Source organism: Kogia breviceps, chromosome 19, assembly GCF_026419965.1.
Source record: "Kogia breviceps isolate mKogBre1 chromosome 19, mKogBre1 haplotype 1, whole genome shotgun sequence".
NCBI classification, from domain to species: domain Eukaryota; kingdom Metazoa; phylum Chordata; class Mammalia; order Artiodactyla; family Physeteridae; genus Kogia; species Kogia breviceps.
This window is the reverse complement of record NC_081328.1, coordinates 21,562,085-21,582,633: the sequence shown is the minus strand read 5'-3', so window position 1 is coordinate 21,582,633 and position 20,549 is coordinate 21,562,085. Positions and strand designations below refer to the sequence as shown.

Here is a 20,549-nt window from a genome sequence, read left to right as displayed (position 1 = left end):
GGCAAGCGGATTCTTAACCCCTGTGCCAGCAGCGAAGTCCTGAGTATAACTGTTTTTAGTGTTTAATAAATAAAGTAATTATATAGCACTTTTTAGTACTTAGCATGTACCATATACTGTTATACAAATATTAATTTCTAAATATTATATACAGCTATTAAGGTGTTCTCTATGAATTATAGAGATTTCTTAAGTTACCGTTACATTTCTCTTAGCATAAGCATCTTCCCTGATATTACTGTGTAATCTTAACTTTGAGTAATAGTCATAAATTCATCAAATATTGACTCCATCAAATTATATTCATAAGTAGAAATTGAAATTAAATTTAAAATTTTAAATGTTATCTTTTGTTTGTTTGTTTTTAATTTCAGCTGTACCAACAGGGACGCTTATGTCAACTGGGCAGTGAATTTTGTGAATTGGAAGTTTTTGCTAAAGTATTGAGAGCTTTGGATAAAAGGTAAACTCATTTTGTAACAATTGTGGTAAACTATACATATCTGAATTTTACCATTGTCACCATATTTTAAGTGTACAGTTCAGTAGCAGTAAGTACATTCGTTTTATTGTGAAACCATCAGTACCACCCTTGCTTTTTGTGTTGAAGAAAGACTGAATTCATCTTCCCCATTCTGGCTATTATGTAGTAGGAGTTATATGTGGATGTAGGTGACATGGCCTTTGATTGTCCTTGCTGTTCTCATTAGCATTCTTCCCTAAATTTGCTTGAAATGCCATTTCTTTTTCCTAACCTATATTTCTGGGAAAATAAGAGTATAGTTTTACAAAATATTGTTAATCTCTAATATGAATGTTGCCAGTTTAAGTAAATACTTGTTAGAATGCGTAGTATATGTCAAGTACTATTCTAGATGCTGGGGTTACAGCAGTGAATAAATTTTACAAGGTCTCTTCCTCATGGAGTTTGTATTTTAGAAAGAGATGATAAAATAATCAACAAGTAACATGTTAACAAATTAACATGATTTCATTGTTTAGGGATACCTTTGGATGTGACCTGTGTACTAAGCCTAAGAGAAATTTTTTGGTTAGTTGACTAATTAAAATTAATCTGTTAAAAAATAATAGATGAGAGCTTCATTTTGGGACAATAAGGCCATAGAAAAACTTTGAAAAAAAATTCTTTACTCTTGGAGAAGGTTAGCTTTCTAGGATTTGAATTTCTCTGTGCAGTTCTAAAGATGGCCATTATGAAGATTTAGTGGACTACCTCTCTTTCATCTCTCAGGTTATCTTTTTACCAAGTCCAGATCCCTTGGTAAGTGTTTAATATATTTGTGGAACTAAACGCATGTAGTTTGACTTTTTTCCCCCTTTATGCAAAGTAGTGACTTGGTTATTTACAATTTTGTTTAAAGCAGTTTTTTTATTGAGATAATTCACATACCATAAATTCATCATTTTAAACTGTACAATTCATTAGTTTTTAGTATATTCACAAATTTTTGCAACTATCACTACTATCTAATTCTAGAATACTTTAATCATTCCCAAAAGAAACCCTGTACCCATTAACAGTCACTCCCTGTTCCCCTTACTCCTGGTCTCTAGCCTACCATTAATCTACTCTCTGTTTCTGGGTTTATCTGCTCTAGACATGTCATACAGTATGTGGTCTTTCGTGACTGGATTTTACCTGTAATGTTTACAAGGTTCATTCATTGTTGTTGTCTGTATCAGTTTTCCATTGTGTGGATATACTATGTTTTGGTTATCTAGTCATCTGTTGATGAACATTTGGGTTGTTTCTACCTTTTGGCCATTATGAATAATGCTGCTATGAGTGCTCATGGACAAGATTCTGTGTGGATGTATGTTTTCACTTCTCTTGTATGTATATATAACTAGGGTAAACCTAGGTTTAACTTTTTGAGTAACTCCTAAATTGTTTCCCACAGCAGCTGCACCATTTTATTGGGTTGGCTAAAAAAGTGCTGCCTTTGGTTTTTAAGTAAAAGTAAAAGACACATTTTTCATTTTCACCAAAAACTTTATTAAACAACATATTCACCATTTTGTTCCACTATCTTCTGCCATTTTTCAGGCAACTTCATAATTCCATCTTCTCAAAACTTCTTATCTTTTTGAGCAAAGAACTGTTGGAGGTGCCTTTTACTGTCTCCCAGGGAAATGAAAGTTTTTCCATTAAGAGAATTTTGTAAAGACTGAAATAAATGGAAATCTGAAGGTGCAATGTCTGGTGAATACAGCGGATGAATCAGAACTTCCCAGCCAAGCTGTAACAGGTTTTGCCTGGTCATCAAAGAGACATGCGGTCTTGCATTATCCTGATGGAAGATTACGTGTTTTCTGTTGACTAGTTCTGGACGCTTTTCATTGAGTGCTGCTTTCAGTTGGTGTAATTGGGAGCAGTACTTGTTGGAATTAATTGTTTGGTTTTCCAGAAGGAGCTCATAATAGAGGACTCTCTTCCAATCCCACCATATACACAACATCGCCTTCTTTGGATGAAGACCGGGCTTTAGTGTGGTTGGTGGTGGTTCATTTTGCTTGCCCCATGATCTCTTCCGTTCCACATTATTGTACAGTATCCACTTTTCATCACCCATCACAATTTGTTTTAGAAACAGAACGTTTTCATTATATTTAAGTAGAGAATCCATGCAGAAAGACAGTCAAGAAGGTTTTTTTTCCTTAACTTATGTGGAACCCAAACATCAAAGCAATTAATATAACCAAGCTGGTACAAATGATTTTCAACGCTTGATTTGGATGTTTTGAGTATGTTAGCTATCTCCCGCACCATATAACGTTGATTGTTCTCAATCAATGTCTCAATTTGATTGCTTTCAACTTCAACTGGTCTGCCTAACTCAATGTCTCGATTTGCTTGCTTTCAACTTCAACTGGTCTACCCAACCATGGAACATCATCCAGTGAGAAATCTCCAGCACGAAACTTCGCAAACAACTTTTGACATGTTCAATCAGTCACAGCACCTTTTCCATATACTGCACAAATATTTTTTTGTGTTTCAGTTGTGTTTTTACTTTTCTTGAAATAATAAAGCATAATATGCTGAAAATGTTGCTATTTTTCTTCCATCTTCAATATTAAAATGGGTACACAAAAATTCACCAGTTTTGATAAGTGGTTTTTTTTAATGCACGCTGATATGACAGCTGTCACATACAATCTAACAAAACTGTTTTGAATGAAGCTAAAGACAACTAAGTGCTGCTAGAGCCATCTTATGGAAAAAACCAAATGAACCTTTTGGCCAACCCAATATGTCCCTATTACCAACGTATGAGGGTTCCAATTTTTCCATATCCTTGCCATCACTGTTTTTTAAAAGTAATATTATAGCCATCCTAGATAGTGTGAAGTCATATCTCATTGTGAGTTTGATTTGCATTTCCCTAATCACTAATGATGTTGAGCATCTTTTCTTGTGCTTATTGGTCTTTGTCTATTTTCTTTGGAGGAATCTCTATTCAGATCTATTGCCCATTTTTTAATTGGGTCATTGTTGAATTACAAGACAATTTGGTTTTTAAGATTGATGTTAGAAGTTGTTTTCATCCTTCATTGTCATCAATTTACATATACAGAATCACTCAGTGATCCACTGTGTAAAAGATATTAGGCTAAATTGTGAATTATTATGACCTCATAATTCATAAGGCAAACAGTTGCTTTTTATCTTATTCCATCTTTGAAAATAATGGTACTGTTATTTCAAAAGAGCAAGTTAGCACTTTTTCTTTTAGATTGCAAGTTTTATTTTTGAATCCCCATTGAAATAAATATGTTAATCTTTGAAAAATATTTGGTTATATGCCACTAAAATTGTGCCTAGAGCGCCCAGTGATAGTTATGCCCCATTCTGGAAAACACTACCATAGGGAATTACTGGAGGTACCCTGGGGAGGTAGGATGAGGCCACTGTTTGTTGAGCAAGGGTCATCTGTGTCCCAAGTAAGCTGCTTGCTGCTGTTCATAATTCTCTGAGCCCCAGACCTACCAGCATATTTGATCTTATCTTTCCTGGCTGGCAATGGCTCCCTATTCTCTTCTAGATAGAAGAGTAAATGCCTTAACATAACCTCCAAGGTCCTTGGGAATCCTGGGATAGGCCTACCATGGCCCCATCAGGCTGGTGAATTGAGGGAGACAGGAGACAGGGAGGATCTCCTGGAGGAAGTGACATTTCAGCTGAAGTCTAACCAATTTATGGGAGAGAACTAGGTGATGGTGGTGAAGAGCTTTTTTAGGTAGAAGGAACAGCATGTGCAAATTTCCTGAGGCAGGAAGGAACAATGTGCATGAAAGTTAGCACTTTCTAAAAGGACAAAATATGTTACCTTTATAAAAACAAAAATGACCTTTTCCTTCTCTTTCAGACATTTGCTTCATCATTGTTTCCAGGCTTTGATGGATCATGGTGTGAAAGTTGCTTCAGTCTTAGCCTACTCATTCAGTAGACGGTGCTCTTACATAGCAGAATCAGATGCTGCAGTAAAGGAAAAAGCCATTCAGGTTGGCTTTGTTTTAGGTAAGTAATGGTAAAACAGAGGGGTGTTTTGTCCTGTAACATGACTCAGAATTAAGCCTGCTGGCATTAAAGGATTCTCATAGGACATTCCCAAAGTCAATGTGGGAGGTTATGAGAAAAACATCAGAAGAACTATATGTGATATATTGAACATTAACTTTGTGCTAAGTACTATACTATGTATCTAAATGCTATCTTTCAAGAAAATCCTCATGACATTCCAGTGATATGAAGGTATTAATAGAGTTTTAGAAATGAGGAAACGGACTCAGGAAGGTTGAGTAACTTGCTCAAGTCACATAGTAATGGAGCTAAGTTTAGAATCCTGTGATGCTGTGATTCCAAACCACTTGCCTTTCTACCATGTCAAGCTGCTACCAACCTCTTTCACCAGCTTACGGTGTGTTGTGACGTGAGACTTAATCCTTTTGGGACCTCAGTTTTCCCATCTCTAAAATGAGGGTAAATCTCCATTTCCTCATGGGTATGAGAATACTAAAAACATAAATGGAAAAGGATTCTGAAAAGGTTTTATATGCTACACACATAGAAAAATATCGTTTAATGTTTGCATAACATTTTAGTATGCCTTTTACAAATCTATGTAGATAAGTATGTCTCAGGCAATTATTTATTCAAGTTATTGCTACCTTTTTACTTTGTTTTTGGAAAAATTTTTGTTTTGAAATGATTGTAGATTTACAGACAATATCAAAACCAGGAAATTGATACTGGTTTAATACTGTTACCTAGACTATAGACCTTATTTAACTTTCATTGGTTTTTACATACACTCATTTGTGTGTGTGTGTTTTATTTAAATGTAGTTGACATACATTATTATGTTGGTTTGAGGTGTACTGCATAGTGAGTTGGAATTTGCATACTTTATGAAATGATTGCCACGACAGGTATCGTCCCTGTACAAAGTTATTACAATATTATTGACCATGTTCCTTAGGGTGTATATTACATTTGCATGGCTTATTTATTTTCTTACTGGAGGCTCAGACCTCTTAATCCCCTTCACCTATTTCACCCCACACCCCATCTCCTTTCTCTGACAACCAACTGTTTGGTCTCTGTATCTACAAGTCTATTTTCATTTTGTTTTGATTTTTAGATTCTACATATAAGTGAGATCATATGGTATTTGTCTTTCTCTGTCTGACTTATTTCACTTAGCATGATACCCTCTAGATCCATCTGTGTTGTCACAAGATTTCTTTTTTTTTTAATGTTTAATTTTTGTGGTTGGGTAATATTCCACTGTTGTGTGTATAAATATATCTCACACCTTCTTTATCCATTCATTCATCTGTTGATGGACATTTAGGTTGCTTATATATATCTTGGCTATTATAAATAATGCTTCACTGAACATTGAGGTGCATATATCTTTTTTGAGTTAGTGTTTTTGCCTTTTTTGGATAAATACCCAGAAATGAAGTTGCTAGATCATGTGGCAGTTCTATATTAAATTTTTTAAGCAACCTCCACACAGTTCTCCATCGTAGCTGTGCCAATTTACAGCCCCACTAGCAGTGCAGGAGGTTCCCTTGTCTCCACACACTCGTGAACACTCGTTAATTGTTGTTTTCTGGTGATGACAGCCATCCTGACAGGTGTGAGTTGGTTTCTCATTGTGGTTTTGATTTGCATTTCCCTGATGATTAGTGATGTGGAGCATCTTTTCATGTATCTGTTGGCCATCTGTATGTCTTTTTTGGAAAAATGTCTATTCAGATCCTCTGCCCATTTTTTTATTTTATAAATTTATTTTATTTATTTATTTATTTTTGGCTGCATTGAGTCTTTGTTGCTCCACGCAGGCTTTCTCTAGTTGTGGGGAGTGGGGGGCTACTCTTTGTTGCGGTACGCGGACTTCTCATTGTGGTGGCTCCTCTTGTTGCAGAGGAGCGTGGGCTTCAGTAGTTGCGGCGCGTGGGCTTCAGTAGTTGCAGCTCATGGGCTTCAGTAGTTGCAGCTCACGGGCTTAGTCGCTCCGCAGCATGTGGGATCTTCCCAAACCAGGGCTCGAACTCGTGCCCCCTGCATTGGCAGGTGGATTCTTAACACCAGGGAAGCCCTACCTTTCATTTTTAACTTCTCACATTAATGTGTGTGTGTGTGTGCATGTTTTTTCTCTCTCTCTCTTTGGCACGTGCACATTTACTTTCTTTGCCAAGTTTTCATGATCATTTCCTTCAATATTAGGAAAAAAATTTTTTTTGTAGTGGTCATAGAGAGTTTGCTTGGAGGAACTTAACATTCTTTTCTGAAAAGAACCCTCAGCATTTATCCTTTGATAGTCTTGTGGAATATAAATTGCAACAAAGAATTGTGACTAAAGAATGTCTCTTAATAGAGTGTTTGTGACCTAGATGAATGTTAATACTGACATCCATTTAGTCCTAGGTGGTCATGTAAAAATCTATGTGGGAGATATTTAGTATCAAGGAAGATGCAAAGCAGGAAGGCTAATGTTCATTGAGGTCCTCTGTTGTCTCTTCACTTGTACCAGTCTGGCCACTGTAAGGAGCCAGATCGAACAAGTATCTTGGAGTTAGGACCAAGTCCTAACAGATTCAGTTATATTATGTGTCTTGATCCTAAAATTACCAAAACAGTGAAAAAACTTCATACCAGAAGTATACATGATGGAAACTTTTTAAAAATAACAGCTTTATTGAGATATAATTCACATACCATACAGTGCACCCATTTAAAGTATATAATTTAAAGGTCTTTAGTATTTTCACAGCGTTCAGTCCCTGACCAGGGAACTAAGATCCCACAAGCTGCATGGCGTGGCCAAAAGAATAAAAAAAAAAAAGAAGCTTGAGGAGGTACCTCACAGAGCTGGGATACTGCTTGGCTGGTACAGGTGCCTCAGAGTTCTGAGAACGGAGCTCGTGGGTCTAGAATCTCAACCTCTAGGAGGGACACCTGACTGGCTGGTACTGGCAGGTGTCTCTCTGATGGGGTGCTGTGAATCAGGTTCTGTAAGTGTTGGAAAACCGCAGCTGGAATTGGCTTACTGAGATGAATTGCTACTGCCAGAGTAAAGAAACATTACCCTGGGACACTGCTGTTAGCAGGGGCATTGCTGGCAGAAACTGGAAGCTATCAGGGAGTGTCTCTTACTTCTCCAGTCTTACAGCCTTTCTCTCTAGTACCTTCTTTGGTAGAGACTACTAGGGAGCCAGCTGGCAGAGGAGAAATGTGGTTATAGAGTCCTAGCCCAGCATCATAAAACAGGCTAGAAGGGTTGGTTTGAAGCTGAGAGATAATAGCCTAATAACCCAGCACAGTGCACAATATGTTGAGCTAATGAGTAGGAGGTTGCTTCATATGAATATTATAAACTCATTATTCCAGTCATTCAGTGAGGACCCTAAAATGTCATATTTGGGGGGATAAAATGTCCTAAAGCACACTTCTCTCCAGTTAAAATATTTGTTTCATTTCATAAAGCTTTAATTAAACATGAAACACCAGTCTGAGCAAAATATATTTTTTCTTGACCCAGATACTATTGACACTATTAAGATTAGTTGACACTATTAGAAAATGTATTAAACTATTAGGAGGGGGTCAAGAGCCTCTACAAAGATGGACAGTATCCTAAGGAAATGATGCCCAGATGCCCTATGCATTATGACTGTTGGAGGACAGCAGTTTAATTTTTTGCTAAAAAAAAATTAAGATGAGCAAGCACTACTGTCTCTTTTATCTGTGTGTCCTCTATGACGTGCTGTTATGCTAAGAAGATTAAGTTTATTCAGATATCTTTATCCTCTTTGGGATTGGGTATGGAGAGATTGGAAAGTTATGTTTACCCTGCATGATGAAAATGTTAGACAAATCACTAAATATAGTGGCTATTTAGCTGGAAAATGTCAACTCTTAGGCGATGAAGTACTTTTAGAGGGCTAAAACTCTTTTTTTAAAAAAAAATTTATTTATTTAATTTATTTTTGGCTGCATTAGGTCTTCATTGATGTGCTGGCTTTCTCTAGTTGCGGTGAGCAGGGGCTACTCTCGTTGCTATGCGTGGGCTTCTCATTGCGGTGGCTTCTCTTGCTTCAGAGCACGGGCTCTAGATGCATGGGCTTAGTAGCTGTGGCGAGTGGGCTCAGTAGTTGTGGCTTGTGGGCTCTAGAGTGCAGGCTCAGTCGTTGTGGTGCACGGGCTTAGTTGCTCTGAGGCATGTGGGATCTTCCCGTACCAGGGATCGAACCCATGTCCCCTGAATTGGCAGGCGGATTCTTAACCACTGCGCTACCAGGGAAGCCCAAAACTAAAACTCTTGACTCCTGGGACTTCCCTGGTGGCACAGCAGTTGAGAATCCGCCTGCCAGTGCAGAGGACACAGGTTTGATCCCTGGTTGGGCAAGATCCCACATGCCGCCGAGTTACTAAGCCTGTGCACCACAGCTACTGAGCCCGCGTGCCACAACTACTGAAGCCCGCACACCTAGAGTCTGTGCTCCACTGCAAGAGAAGCCACCGCAACAAGAAGCCCACGCACCGCAACGAAGAGTAGCCCCTGCTCGCCACAACTAGAGAAAGCCCGCGCACAGCAATGAAGACCCAATGCAGCTGAAAGTAAAAAACAAACCAAAAACTCTTTACTCCTTATTCAGGGTCTCAACTTTGATCTAGTTTCCCTAATTTTTTTAATATATATACAATTTTTTTTAAAGAAGATGTTGGGGGTAGGAGTTTATTAATTTATTAATTTTTGCTGTGTTGGGTCTTCGTTTCTGTGCGAGGGCTTTCTCTAGTTGTGGCAAGCGGGGGCCACTCTTCGTCGCGGTGCGCGGGCCTCTCACTATCGCGGCCTCTCTTGTTGCAGAGCACAGGCTCCAGATGTGCAGGCTCAGTAGTTGTGGCTCACGGGCCTAGTTGCTACCCAGCATGTGGGATCCTCCCAGACCAGGGCTCGAACCCGTGTCCCCTGCATTAGCAGACAGATTCTCAACCACTGCGCTACCAGGGAAGCCCTAATTTCCTTATTTGAAAGTTCCTTTTTTTTTTTTAAATTTCACAATTAGTATCTTTGTTTCAGAATAAACAGAGGTTTTTTCATTTTAGGTAATAATCATTGTAAGCATGTCATTTTAGCTTTCAGGTGATTTATTAAATTATCTAAAGTTTTTGGTTTTTCTTGTCCCTTAGGTGGCTTTCTTTCAGATGCAGGCTGGTACAGTGATGCTGAGAAAGTTTTCCTGTCTTGCCTTCAGTTGTGTACTCTACATGATGAGATGCTTCATTGGTTTCGTGCAGTAGAATGTTGTGTGAGGTAAGTTGGAACAGTCCTTTAATTACATGCTGTAATGGTATTAGTGGCTTTAAAAATTTATTTATTTACTTATTTATTTTAGGCTGTGTTGGGTCTTTGTTGCTGCGTGCAGGCTTTCTCTAGTGCAGTGAGCGGGGGCTACTCTTCGTTGCAGTGTGTGGGCTTCTCCTTACAGTGGCTTCTCTTGTTGTGGAGCATGGGCTTCAGTAGTTGTGGCATGCAAGCTCAGTTGTGGCACACGGTTTAGTTGCTCCGTGACATGTGGGATCTTCCTGGACCAGGGATCAAACCAGTGTCCTCTGCATTGGCAGGCAGATTCTTGACCACCGTGCCATGAGGGAAGTCCCTTCTTGAGTGTGTGTGTGTGTGTGTTTTGTTTTGTTTTTACTGTGCCCCGTTTACATTTCTGGAATTGTACATAACCTGATTAATATTTTACTTCTAAATAACTTTTTTTTTAAAAAAAATACTTATTTATTATTTATTTGGCTGCACGGGGTCTTAGTTGCAGCACGCAGGAATCTTTGTTGCTGCTTGCAGGATCTTCGTTGAGGTGTGTGGGATCTTTAGTTGTGGCATGTGGGATCTTTTGTTTTTAGTTGCGGCATGTGGGATCTAGTTCCCTGACCAGAGATCAAACCTGAGCCTGCTGCATTGGGAGCATGGAGTCTTAACCACTGGACCACCAGGGAAGTCCCTAACCTTTCTCTTTTTTCGATATGGACCATTTTTAAAGTCTTTATTGGATTTGTTACAGTATTGCTTCTGTTTTATGTTTTGGATTTTTGGCTGCGAGGCACCTGGGGTCTTAGCTCCCTGACCAGGGATTGAACCCACACCCTTGCATTGGAAGGGGAAGTCTTAACCACTGGACAGCCAGGGAAGTCCCCCTAACCTTTCTTTAAAATACATTTTTTAACAGATGTAGTTAAATGAAAGGCAAGCAAATCCAGAAGTAACCCTTTGATTTTACTGTCTTTATTTTTTTTGTATATGTAACATTTAGTTTTAGCTATTTTCATGTAGGTTTTCTCTCTGTCCCCCCCCCCATTTGATTTGACATTTCTTAAAAAGAATTTTTTTATGAAACTAAAGGGAAATCGAAATAAAGTTTAAAAACAAAATAATTCTTTGTCCTAAGTTAACTAGAATCTGGTCAGTTTACTGAATTTATATTCTTCTATTTTTATTGAATAAGGGGTCATATTTTTTTTGTACCTTAGAGATGAGTTAATTAAATCTGCACCTCTTCAGAGCTAGAATACAGGTTCTTCTATATAAAACCATTGTTGATTTATGCTACCATTGACTAAAGCTATCTCTGCTCAGTCTTTTGAGGTTATTACCCCATTTTATACAGGACTTACCTGTGTTAGACAAACATTCACATCCTGAAGTTAATTTTATAGTGTGCAAACTTAATTATAAATAATATTTTAGAAGCTTAGGATAATTTCCCACAGATATTTATGATAAATTATAGTAATACTTGTGTGCAGAAACTATGATGAAAGGATTGGTATTGGGCCTGTAATTTGTAGTACTGGTAATCTGTTTCATCTTTCTTCCCCACTTCTGCCTATCCTAGGATAGGAATAGAAGACTAGACTATCTCATAGGGATTTTAGGGGCTAGCTAAGTGTTTCTTTGTGTATGAACTAGTTAATTTAGAACAGAAAACCCATTTTGTATGATTTCATTGTAGATTGCTCTTTCATTGCAAGCAGTCTTTTGACCAAAAGTAAAACATTTTCTTCTTGTAAGTGCTTGCTTTTTATGCACAAAGTCAGAAGATTTATTCCATCCGGATAACTAACATTTCTCCTGTCTGTCTGATTTTAAGGCTTTTATATAAATTTTGCATTAATATAACCAAAAGATTTAGTTTTCTCAAAGGACCACGGCTCCTCTTCTTTTTCCTATTTTGTCATCTTTAGCATGTAGCTCACGTCATTATGTTTGCAAATGCTATGGGCAAGGAGAAGGGCAAAGGGCTCGTGCCCGCTGAGTCTACTTCCTTTTCCTTTCTTTTTTTTTTTTTTTCAGTCAGAAAAAATAGCTTTCCCAGAGGCCTAGCCTTATCTTCTTTACTTATTACTTCTCTTTGAAACTGGGAAACTGGGACACATTCTGCACATCCTCCAACCAGGATAAGGTGGTCTGGGCAAAATTTTTTTTTTTTTTTTTTTTTTTTTCTGGCACGCGGGCCTCTCACTGTTGTGGCCTCTCCCGTTGCGGAGCACAGGCTCCGGATGCGCAGGCTCAGCAGCCATGGCTCACGGGCCCAGCCGCTCCGCGGCATGTGGGATCTTCCCGGACTGGGGCACGAACCCGTGTCACCTGCATTGGCAGGCGGACTCGCAACCACTGCACCACCAGGGAAGCCCGTGCAAAACATCTGTGCATTTTGCTGCCCCAAATGAACTCATGGGTCTACATTAAGGAAGGAGGAGAGGGGAATATTGGACAGGTAACTGTCAATACTGTGAGTGTTCGGGCTGTTTTCACAACAAGCACATGTGAATAGGAAAATGCTTGTGCCAAGAAACAGAACTATTTATACCAGCTTACTGCCTGTATACCGAGACATTTTGTTCTTAAGAATTTTAAATTTCAAAATAAAATTTGCTTCTACACAGCTTTGCTTGTTGCTAAATTCTTGGCCATTACAGATGTAAAGATAATTTTTATTATTATAGTAGTGTTTTTTGAAAAAATGTTAAATTATTCTTACTTAGCTTTTAATTGATTTGGGAGAGGATTATTTTGGAGAACAGATACTAATGAAATCCTTTAGCCAATCCCAGGAGCTTTGAGCCTAATGTAACAGTGTGGTTTTTTTTTTTTTTTTTTTTTTTTTTTTTTGTGGTATGCGGGCCTCACTGTTGTGGCCTCTCCCGTTGCGGAGCACAGGCTCCGGACGCACAGGCTCAGCGGCCATGGCTCACGGGCCCAGCTGCTCCGTGGCATGTGGGATCTTCCCAGACCGGGGCACGAACCCGTGTCCCCTGCATCGGCAGGCGGATTCTCAACCACTGCGCCACCAGGGAAGCCCTAACAGTGTGTTTTTAACTTTAATAGCACAAAACCAGTTTCTAATCTGGGGCTGGCATGGAAGCAGTATAGAGCAAATGTCAGAGACTCTTCTTGTTAAACCTGGTACCATTTCTCAGTCTTTGTTTTATTCCTTGAAGACTCTGCCTAGTTTCGTTTACTTGCTTTCTATTTAATAGCTTTGTTTGTTCTCATGTGCATGTCTACTACCAAACAAATTGAAAACATACAGAAAACTATGAAGAAGAAAATAAATATTATCTGTAACCCTGCTGCCTAGAAATAACCACAATTATTATTTTGGTGTATTTGGGGGATTTTAAGTGAAAAATGGAACTTCTGAACTGGAGGGAAAAGACTTGAATCTAGATTGAAAAAGAACCTTGAGCCCGAAGCAGATGAATTTCTTGAAATCCAAGGATAAATAGGAGTTAGAAGCTAAGAGACAAGAGCAGTATCTCAATTACTGAGAAAATACTACATTTCACAAACTTTTAGGATAAAATTCAAATTTTTCAAATTTGTAGATACCAAATATATCTCTAGGTACTTTATCTGAGGAAAATAGTCAAGGAATAACTCTAACCAAATAAAAGTTCAATAGTAACAAATCTCAAGACAGGGAAAGATGGTGTAGAAACAGTGGTAAGCAGTGAATATTGTAATATATAGTTAGACGTAATGGAGTGGAAAGAATGAAGAACAAATTGTGAATTTGTAATATGTCTTATGTAAGGATTTTTTTTCAAACTGGAAATGAAAGGGAAATTTTAGAAATAACAAGACAGAAATTCTCAGTTACCACATACTATTAAATGTAAGATAAGTTTGTTTGTGTTTTTTCCACCTGAAAATTGAAAAAAGAGTTGCCTTACAAAGTCCCTCATGTTATGTGATGTTCTTTCAAGTCTCTTGTTTTGAACAACAAAGTACTGTTTGGGAAAGAAATGTTAGCCTGAAACTCAGCCAGTGCCAATACCAGGAAGCCCATAGAGGTCACCTGGCAGAATTTTCTTTTTACGGAAGTAATGGGATTTAACATAATTTAACACAAAATTTAGAATTATTCTAGGGGTCATAACCTTATAGTTGTGTTAGATATCTTTATTAACTGGCTTCTTAAATATTACTTTGAAATGTGATGCATTACGTGGTTTGGTTGTGCAGATTATGGGTGTCTACTTGTCCTAGGTGGAATGGGAAAGCCCAACTGTCTTAATGGTTTGCAGATGGTTCCTGGTACCTTTGGATAACATTTCTAGGGACATGATACCAGATTCAAAAGTACTGATTTTCAAGCAAGTGAAAATGTTTTACTCTGAAAAACTGTTAGATGACTCAGAAGTAGTTTGGTGATGATGAAGATAAATGTTTTAAGATGCATGTGAATAGTTTGGGTAACATTTCATGAATTACAAGAAGGAGAATTAATTTTTGAAAATTTAGTTTAGATTTTAAATGTGTATTTATAACATAGCATACAGGTGATTTAAATATTATAAATTTCAAAATGTTATCATATATATCCCTAAAACTTGATGTATTCAAGTTGGCAAAAAACCTTTTTGGATGGAAAATTGAGGCTCATGTTATTATGTTCAGGTTGCTTGCTGTTGGGCATATATTATATAATAGCCTATTTTAAAAATACACATTTGGGAAAATGTAGTAGTATAAGAAAGTGTTATAAAGGTGTTATCTTGGTAAGGGGAATATGAATGCCTATCATTTAATGTTCAAATATCGTCAGTGCTAGGGAGGGGTATATAATAAATTGACTAATGGAAAAATACGATAGACATTCCCAATTAGAATAGTGGGAGTAGGGGTAAGAATGATTGGAAACTTGTCCAAGGTAGATAAATAAGCAAAGAGAATAGAGGAAATAACTAAGTATGATAACTGAAAAAAGTGAAACAATTAAAAACCAGATGTAACTATGACCATGTAAATGGGCTCAATTCCCCTATCTAGAAACAGCGACTGCCAAGAAGGTTAAAAAATGAAACCCAGGGACTTCCCTGGTGGTCCAGTGGTTAAGAATCTGCCTTCCAGTGTAGGGGACACGGGTTCCATCCCTGATCAGGGAGCTAAGATCCCACATGCTGCGGGGCAGATAAGCCCGCGTTCCTCAACTAGAGAGCCCGTGTGCTGCAAACTACAGAGCCCACATGCTCTGGAGCCCACGCACTGCAAACGAAAGATCCCACATGCTGCAAGGCAGATCCCACAACTAAGACCCGACACAACCAAAAATAAAAAAATAAAGCAATTCTTTAAAAATAATAATAATAAATAAAAAATGAAACCCAGCTATATATTGTTAAAAGAAAATACCCCAAGACAATAATATTAACAATAAAAGCAGAATTCAGGATAAAAACCATTAGTTGATACAAAAGGGATATTGATAATAAAATGTACAATCCACGAAAAGGTCATAGACCTATGTATAGCAAATAAGATAGTAGCCCTCTTCATAAACACAGCACCCTAAAAATACAAAGAATTTTATTAAAAAGATAATCAATACAAAGTCAAGTACCTCCAGGATGGGTTAATTCAGAATTCATAGAGGTTATCAGGGAACTAGGTTTTTTCCATCTTCTGGCTCCTCTATCCCCAGTGATTGTAAGACTGCTGCTGTGGTTTGAAGTATCACATGCAGATTCCACATTGTCCAGCAGAAGAAAGACCATATTTTATCTCTAATGACAAAGGAGCCTTTCTCAGAAACAACCTAGCTGACGTACCCTTGAGTCTCATTAACCAGAGCTAGGTCATTTGTTGACCTCTGAATCAATCAGTGACAATCTGAATGGGATCACCATGTTAGGATTGGCTTAAACTAATCATGATTTACTTATGAGTCCTATGAGAAAGGGGTCAGTGCCTAACAAAATCAGGGTTCTGCCAACAAGCATGAGATGGGAAAAATGACTTGGTTAGGGAGCCAGCAGTATCTGCTACCTCTCACAGTGCTTTGCTTCCCCACTTAAAATTAAAACCACACCAGACAGGTATTTCTTAGAAATACACAAGTTACCTAAACTGACCCAAGAAAAAAATTAAAATTCTGAACAAACCTATAACAAAGAGATTGAATCAGTAATCAGAAACCTTCCAAAAAAGAAAAGTCCAAGACCAGAAGACTTCAGTAGTGAATTGTACCAAACATTAAAAGAAGATAGGGACTTCCCTGGTAGTCCAGTGGTTAAGAATCTGCCTTCCCATGCAGGGGACGTGGGTTTGATCCCTGGTCAAGGAACTAAGATCCCACTTGCTGTGGGGCAACTAAGCCTGAGCACAGCTAGAGAGAAGCCTGTGCGCTGCAATGCAGAGCCCTTTTGCCGCAACGAACGATCCCACCACCACAATGAAGATTGTGCGTGCTGCAACTAAGACCTGATGCAGCCAAATAAATAAATAAATATTTTTAAAAAAAATAAAAGAAGAATTAACACCAATTCTTCTCAAAGTCTTCAAAAAAAATCAAGAGGAAGGAACACTTCCTAACTTACTCTATGAGGCCAGCATTAACCTATATCAAAACCAGAAAAAAGACATGAGAAGAAAAAAGAAAAGAAAATTACAGACTAATATCTCCTATCAATGTAAATGCAGAAAGTCTCAACAAAATACTAGCAAATCGGATGCAATAGAATATAGAAGGATTATGCACCATTACTAAGTGGGATTTATCTCAGGAACGCAAAGGTGATTCAACGTAAGAAAATTAATGCAGTACACCACGTTAGTAGAATGAAGGGTGAAAACCATGATCATCTCAATTGACACAAAAGACATTTGACAAAATCCAGCACCTTTTCATGATAGAAACATTCAGAAAACTAGGAATAGAGGAACCTTCCTTAATATGATAAAAGGCATTTATGAAAAACCCACAGCTAACATTATATTCAAATCTTCCTCCCTGAGATCAAGAAACATGACAAGGATGCCTGCTTTCACTACTACTATTCATCTTTGTCCTGAAAGTTCTAGCCAAAGCAATTAGACAAAAATAAAATAAAATAAAATACATCTGTGTTGGAAAGAAAGAAGTAAACTATCTCTGTTCACAGGTGAATTGGAATTCACCAATATTAAAAACTTTTGTACATACATCAAAGGACATTATCAAGAAAGTGAAAAGGGCTTTCCTGGTGGCACAGTGGTTGAGAATCCGCCTGCCGATGCAGGGGACACGGGTTCGTGCCCCGGTCTGGGAAGATCCCACATGCCGCGGAGCAGCTGGGCCCGTGAGCCATGGCCACTGAGCCTGTGCATCCGGAGCCTGTGCTCCGCAATGGGAGAGGCCACAACAGTGAGAGGCCTGCATACCACAAAAAAAAAAAAAAAAGAAAAAAGAAAGTGAAAAGACAGCCTATGGAATAGGAGAAATATTTGTAAATCGTATATCAAATAAGGGTCTAGTATTCAGAATATTTCAAGTACTACAATTCAACAACAACAATCAACCCAATTAAAAAATGGGTAAGGGATTTGAATAGACATTTCTCCAAAGAAGATGTGTAAATGGCCAACAAGCATCATTTGTCCTTAGGGAAATGCAAATCAAAAACAATGAAATACCACTTCACATCTGCCAGTTTGGCTGTAATGTAAGAAAGAAAAGAAAAGAAAACGAAAGGGGGTCAGGGAAAGAAGGAAGGAGGAAAAAGAGAGGGAGGGAAGGAAGAGCAAAGAAGGAAGGGAGGGAGGGAAGAAACAAAATAAGTGTTAATAAGAATGTGGAGAAATTGGAATCCTCATGCATTGCTAATGGGAATGTAAAATGGAGCAGCTGCTATGGAATAGTTTGGTGGTTCCTTAAAAAGCTGAGCAAAAAAAATTACCATATGACCCAGCCGTTTCAATCCTAGGTATATATATCGCAAAGAATTGAAAACTGGGACACAAACAGATACCTGTGTGTTAGTGTTCATTGCAGAATATTTCACATTAGCCGAAAGATGGAAACGACCCAGGTATCCATCTACAAAAGAACCCTTAAATTGTTGTATGGTTAATGTTGTAAAAAAATGTTGTAAAAATGTTGTAAAAAAAATCCACAGATATGAAGGGCTGACTGTAAAGTTATATGTGGATTTTTTTTACTGCCCTGGAGGGTCATTGTCCCTAACCACCCCTGCCACGTTGTTCAAGGGTCAACTGTATATACAGTGGAATATTATTCAGCCAGTTTTGATGTATGCTACAACATAGGTGAATTTTGAAAGTAATATTCTAAGTGAAATAAGACAGCTATATAAAGACAAATACTGTATGATTTTACTTAAATACCTAGAATAGACAAATTGATAGAAACGAGAAATAGATTAAAGGTTACCAGGAGCTGGGGGGTGTAAGGAGAGAATGGGAAGCTATTGTATATTATAGTGTCTGTTTGGGGTGATGAAAAGTTATGGAAATGCATGGTGGTGATGGTTGTAAACATAGTAAAAATAATTAATACCACCAAGCTGTACACTTAAAAATGGCTAATATGACAAATTTCATGTTATATATTTCACCACAATTTTTTTAAAAGCCCACCAGTCTTTTATAAAAATTACCCAACCCTCCCCTTTCAGTTTATCATTTATTTCTAAAATTCTTAAGTAGTTCATGGAAAAATATGCTTGCATAAGCAGGAGAGAGATTTTTTCCTTTGGGTTTACTTTTAAGGTTTTATTTTTGTCATGTCTATCTCATGAGGATCTAACTAGTCATCTTGCTCAATCTTATAGTAAATATATTTATAAACTAGTGACCTCTAGATTTGTGTATTTTCCACTTCAAACAATGAATAACTTAACTAATTAAATAGTAATTGCTTTTTAAAATTTATTTTTAAGATTTATTTATTTATTTTTGGCTGCATTGGGTCTTCATTGCTGCACACAGGCTTTCTCTAGTTGTGGTGAGCGTGGGCTACGCTTCGTTGCAGTGCGCAGGCATCTCATTCAGGTGGCTTTTGTTGCAGAGCATGGGCTCTAGTGGCACGTGGGCTTAGTTCTGTGGCATGTGGGATCTTCCCGGACCAGGGATTGAACCCATGTCCCCTGCATTGGCAGGTGGATTCTTAACCACTGTACCACCAGGGAAGTCCCATAGTAATTGCTTTTGATAATAGCTATTGATCAAGTAGCTATGATTTTACATTGTCATAAAAATAAAATACTGTGGGGCTAGAGGTATATGGGAAATCTCTGTATCTTCTCAGTTTTTCTGTGAATCTAAAACTGCTCTAGAAAATAAAATCTATCTTTAAAAACTATTAAAATAAAATACTGTGCTTACATGGTAGTGCCACATTTGGAGAGCCTTGAGAACCTGCCTTTTTATTAGGCTGAACGTTGAGACAAAATTAGATCCTCAGTTGGACCAAAAGTTTTTTGGATCCTGCATCCTGCTCATTGTCAGTCCAGATGGACACACAGACCCTGAAGAGTCTCCATATGTTGAATTTGCCCTTTTGTTTCAACAGATCATCAGTGGAGACTGGAGAAAATATCAAGCTGTGCTTTTCTGGCATAAAATATGTAGTTTGCTACCCCCACCAATTACTAAATAACTTCCAGAAACTGATTTTTAGGCAGAATACCTATAGTGAAGTTTGCTGGAAATACAGTTCTTAGTATTATAGAAATGATTGGTGAGCACTTACCTTTTCATTCTCTAAATTTAACTTTTTTCTCATTCAGCCGTTTGGATAACTATCAAATCTGTATTTCTTATACCAATACCTTTTTTCTCAAGGTTTTTTTTTCTGGGCTGTTGTAATATCTTCTGTCCTGGTTGCCTTGCTTCCGCTCTTGGCTTTACTGTAATCCATGCTCCGCTCTTGGCTTTACTGTAATCCATTCTCCACACTGCAACCAGAGCAGTCTTTCTAGAGTTGCACTGTTCAGTATGATTGCCATTAACCATATGTGACTATTTAAATTAACATTGTGGGACTTACCTGGTGGCGCAGTGGTTAACAATATGCTGCCAATGCAGGGGACACCAGTTTGAGCCCTGGTCCGGGAAGATCCCACATGCCACGGGGCAACTAAGCCCTTGCGCCACAACTACTGAGCCCATGTGCCACAGCTACTGAAGCCCACGCACCTAGAGCCCGTGCTCCACAACAAAAGAAGCCACTGCAATGAGAAGCCCGTGCACTGCAACAGAAAGTAGACCCCGCTTGCCGCAATTAAAGAAAGCCCGCACACAGCAACGAAGACATAATGCAACAAAAAATAAATAAATAAATAAATTTTTAAAATTAAAAAAAAAATTAATTAACGTTAAAAATTTAAAGTCAGTCCTTAGTCACACTAGGCAGATTTCAGATACTCAGTAGCCACTTGTGGCTACCAAATTGAGCAGAGCAGGTATAGAACATTTCAGGAAGTTCTATTAGATAGCATTGTTCTATAGCATAAATCAAGTAATCTCACTTTTGCAACCAAAATGACTTACCGTGTTCAGTAAGACCCTATAAAAATCTTTCTTTTCTCTACTTTCTCATCTCTCTTTATCTGTTACTCAAAATACTCCAGACACATTGGCCTTCTTACTGTTCTTTGATTATGCCAGAATTTTTTTCCCTTTCTCAGGGCCTTTGCACTCGGTATTCCTTCTTTTGGGAAC

The 20,549-nt window shown here is 38.0% G+C and overlaps 1 protein-coding gene across 3 annotated transcripts in view; it reads left to right on the top strand.

The window, feature by feature from the left end:
- Positions 1-20,549, top strand: part of APPBP2 (amyloid beta precursor protein binding protein 2) — a 65,971-nt gene that overhangs the window by 25,640 nt on the left and 19,782 nt on the right. The window contains exons 2-5 of one of the 3 annotated variants that reach the window (XM_067021773.1): positions 375-463; positions 1,198-1,282; positions 4,392-4,543; positions 9,728-9,851. In XM_067021773.1, the coding sequence (XP_066877874.1) occupies positions 4,423-4,543; positions 9,728-9,851 (245 nt within the window). In that variant the 5' untranslated portion in view covers positions 375-463; positions 1,198-1,282; positions 4,392-4,422. Of the gene's footprint in view, positions 1-374; positions 464-1,197; positions 1,283-4,391; positions 4,544-9,727; positions 9,852-20,549 lie in introns of those variants that run through there. The other 2 variants (XM_067021774.1, XM_059047580.2) reach the window with 2 other exon arrangements.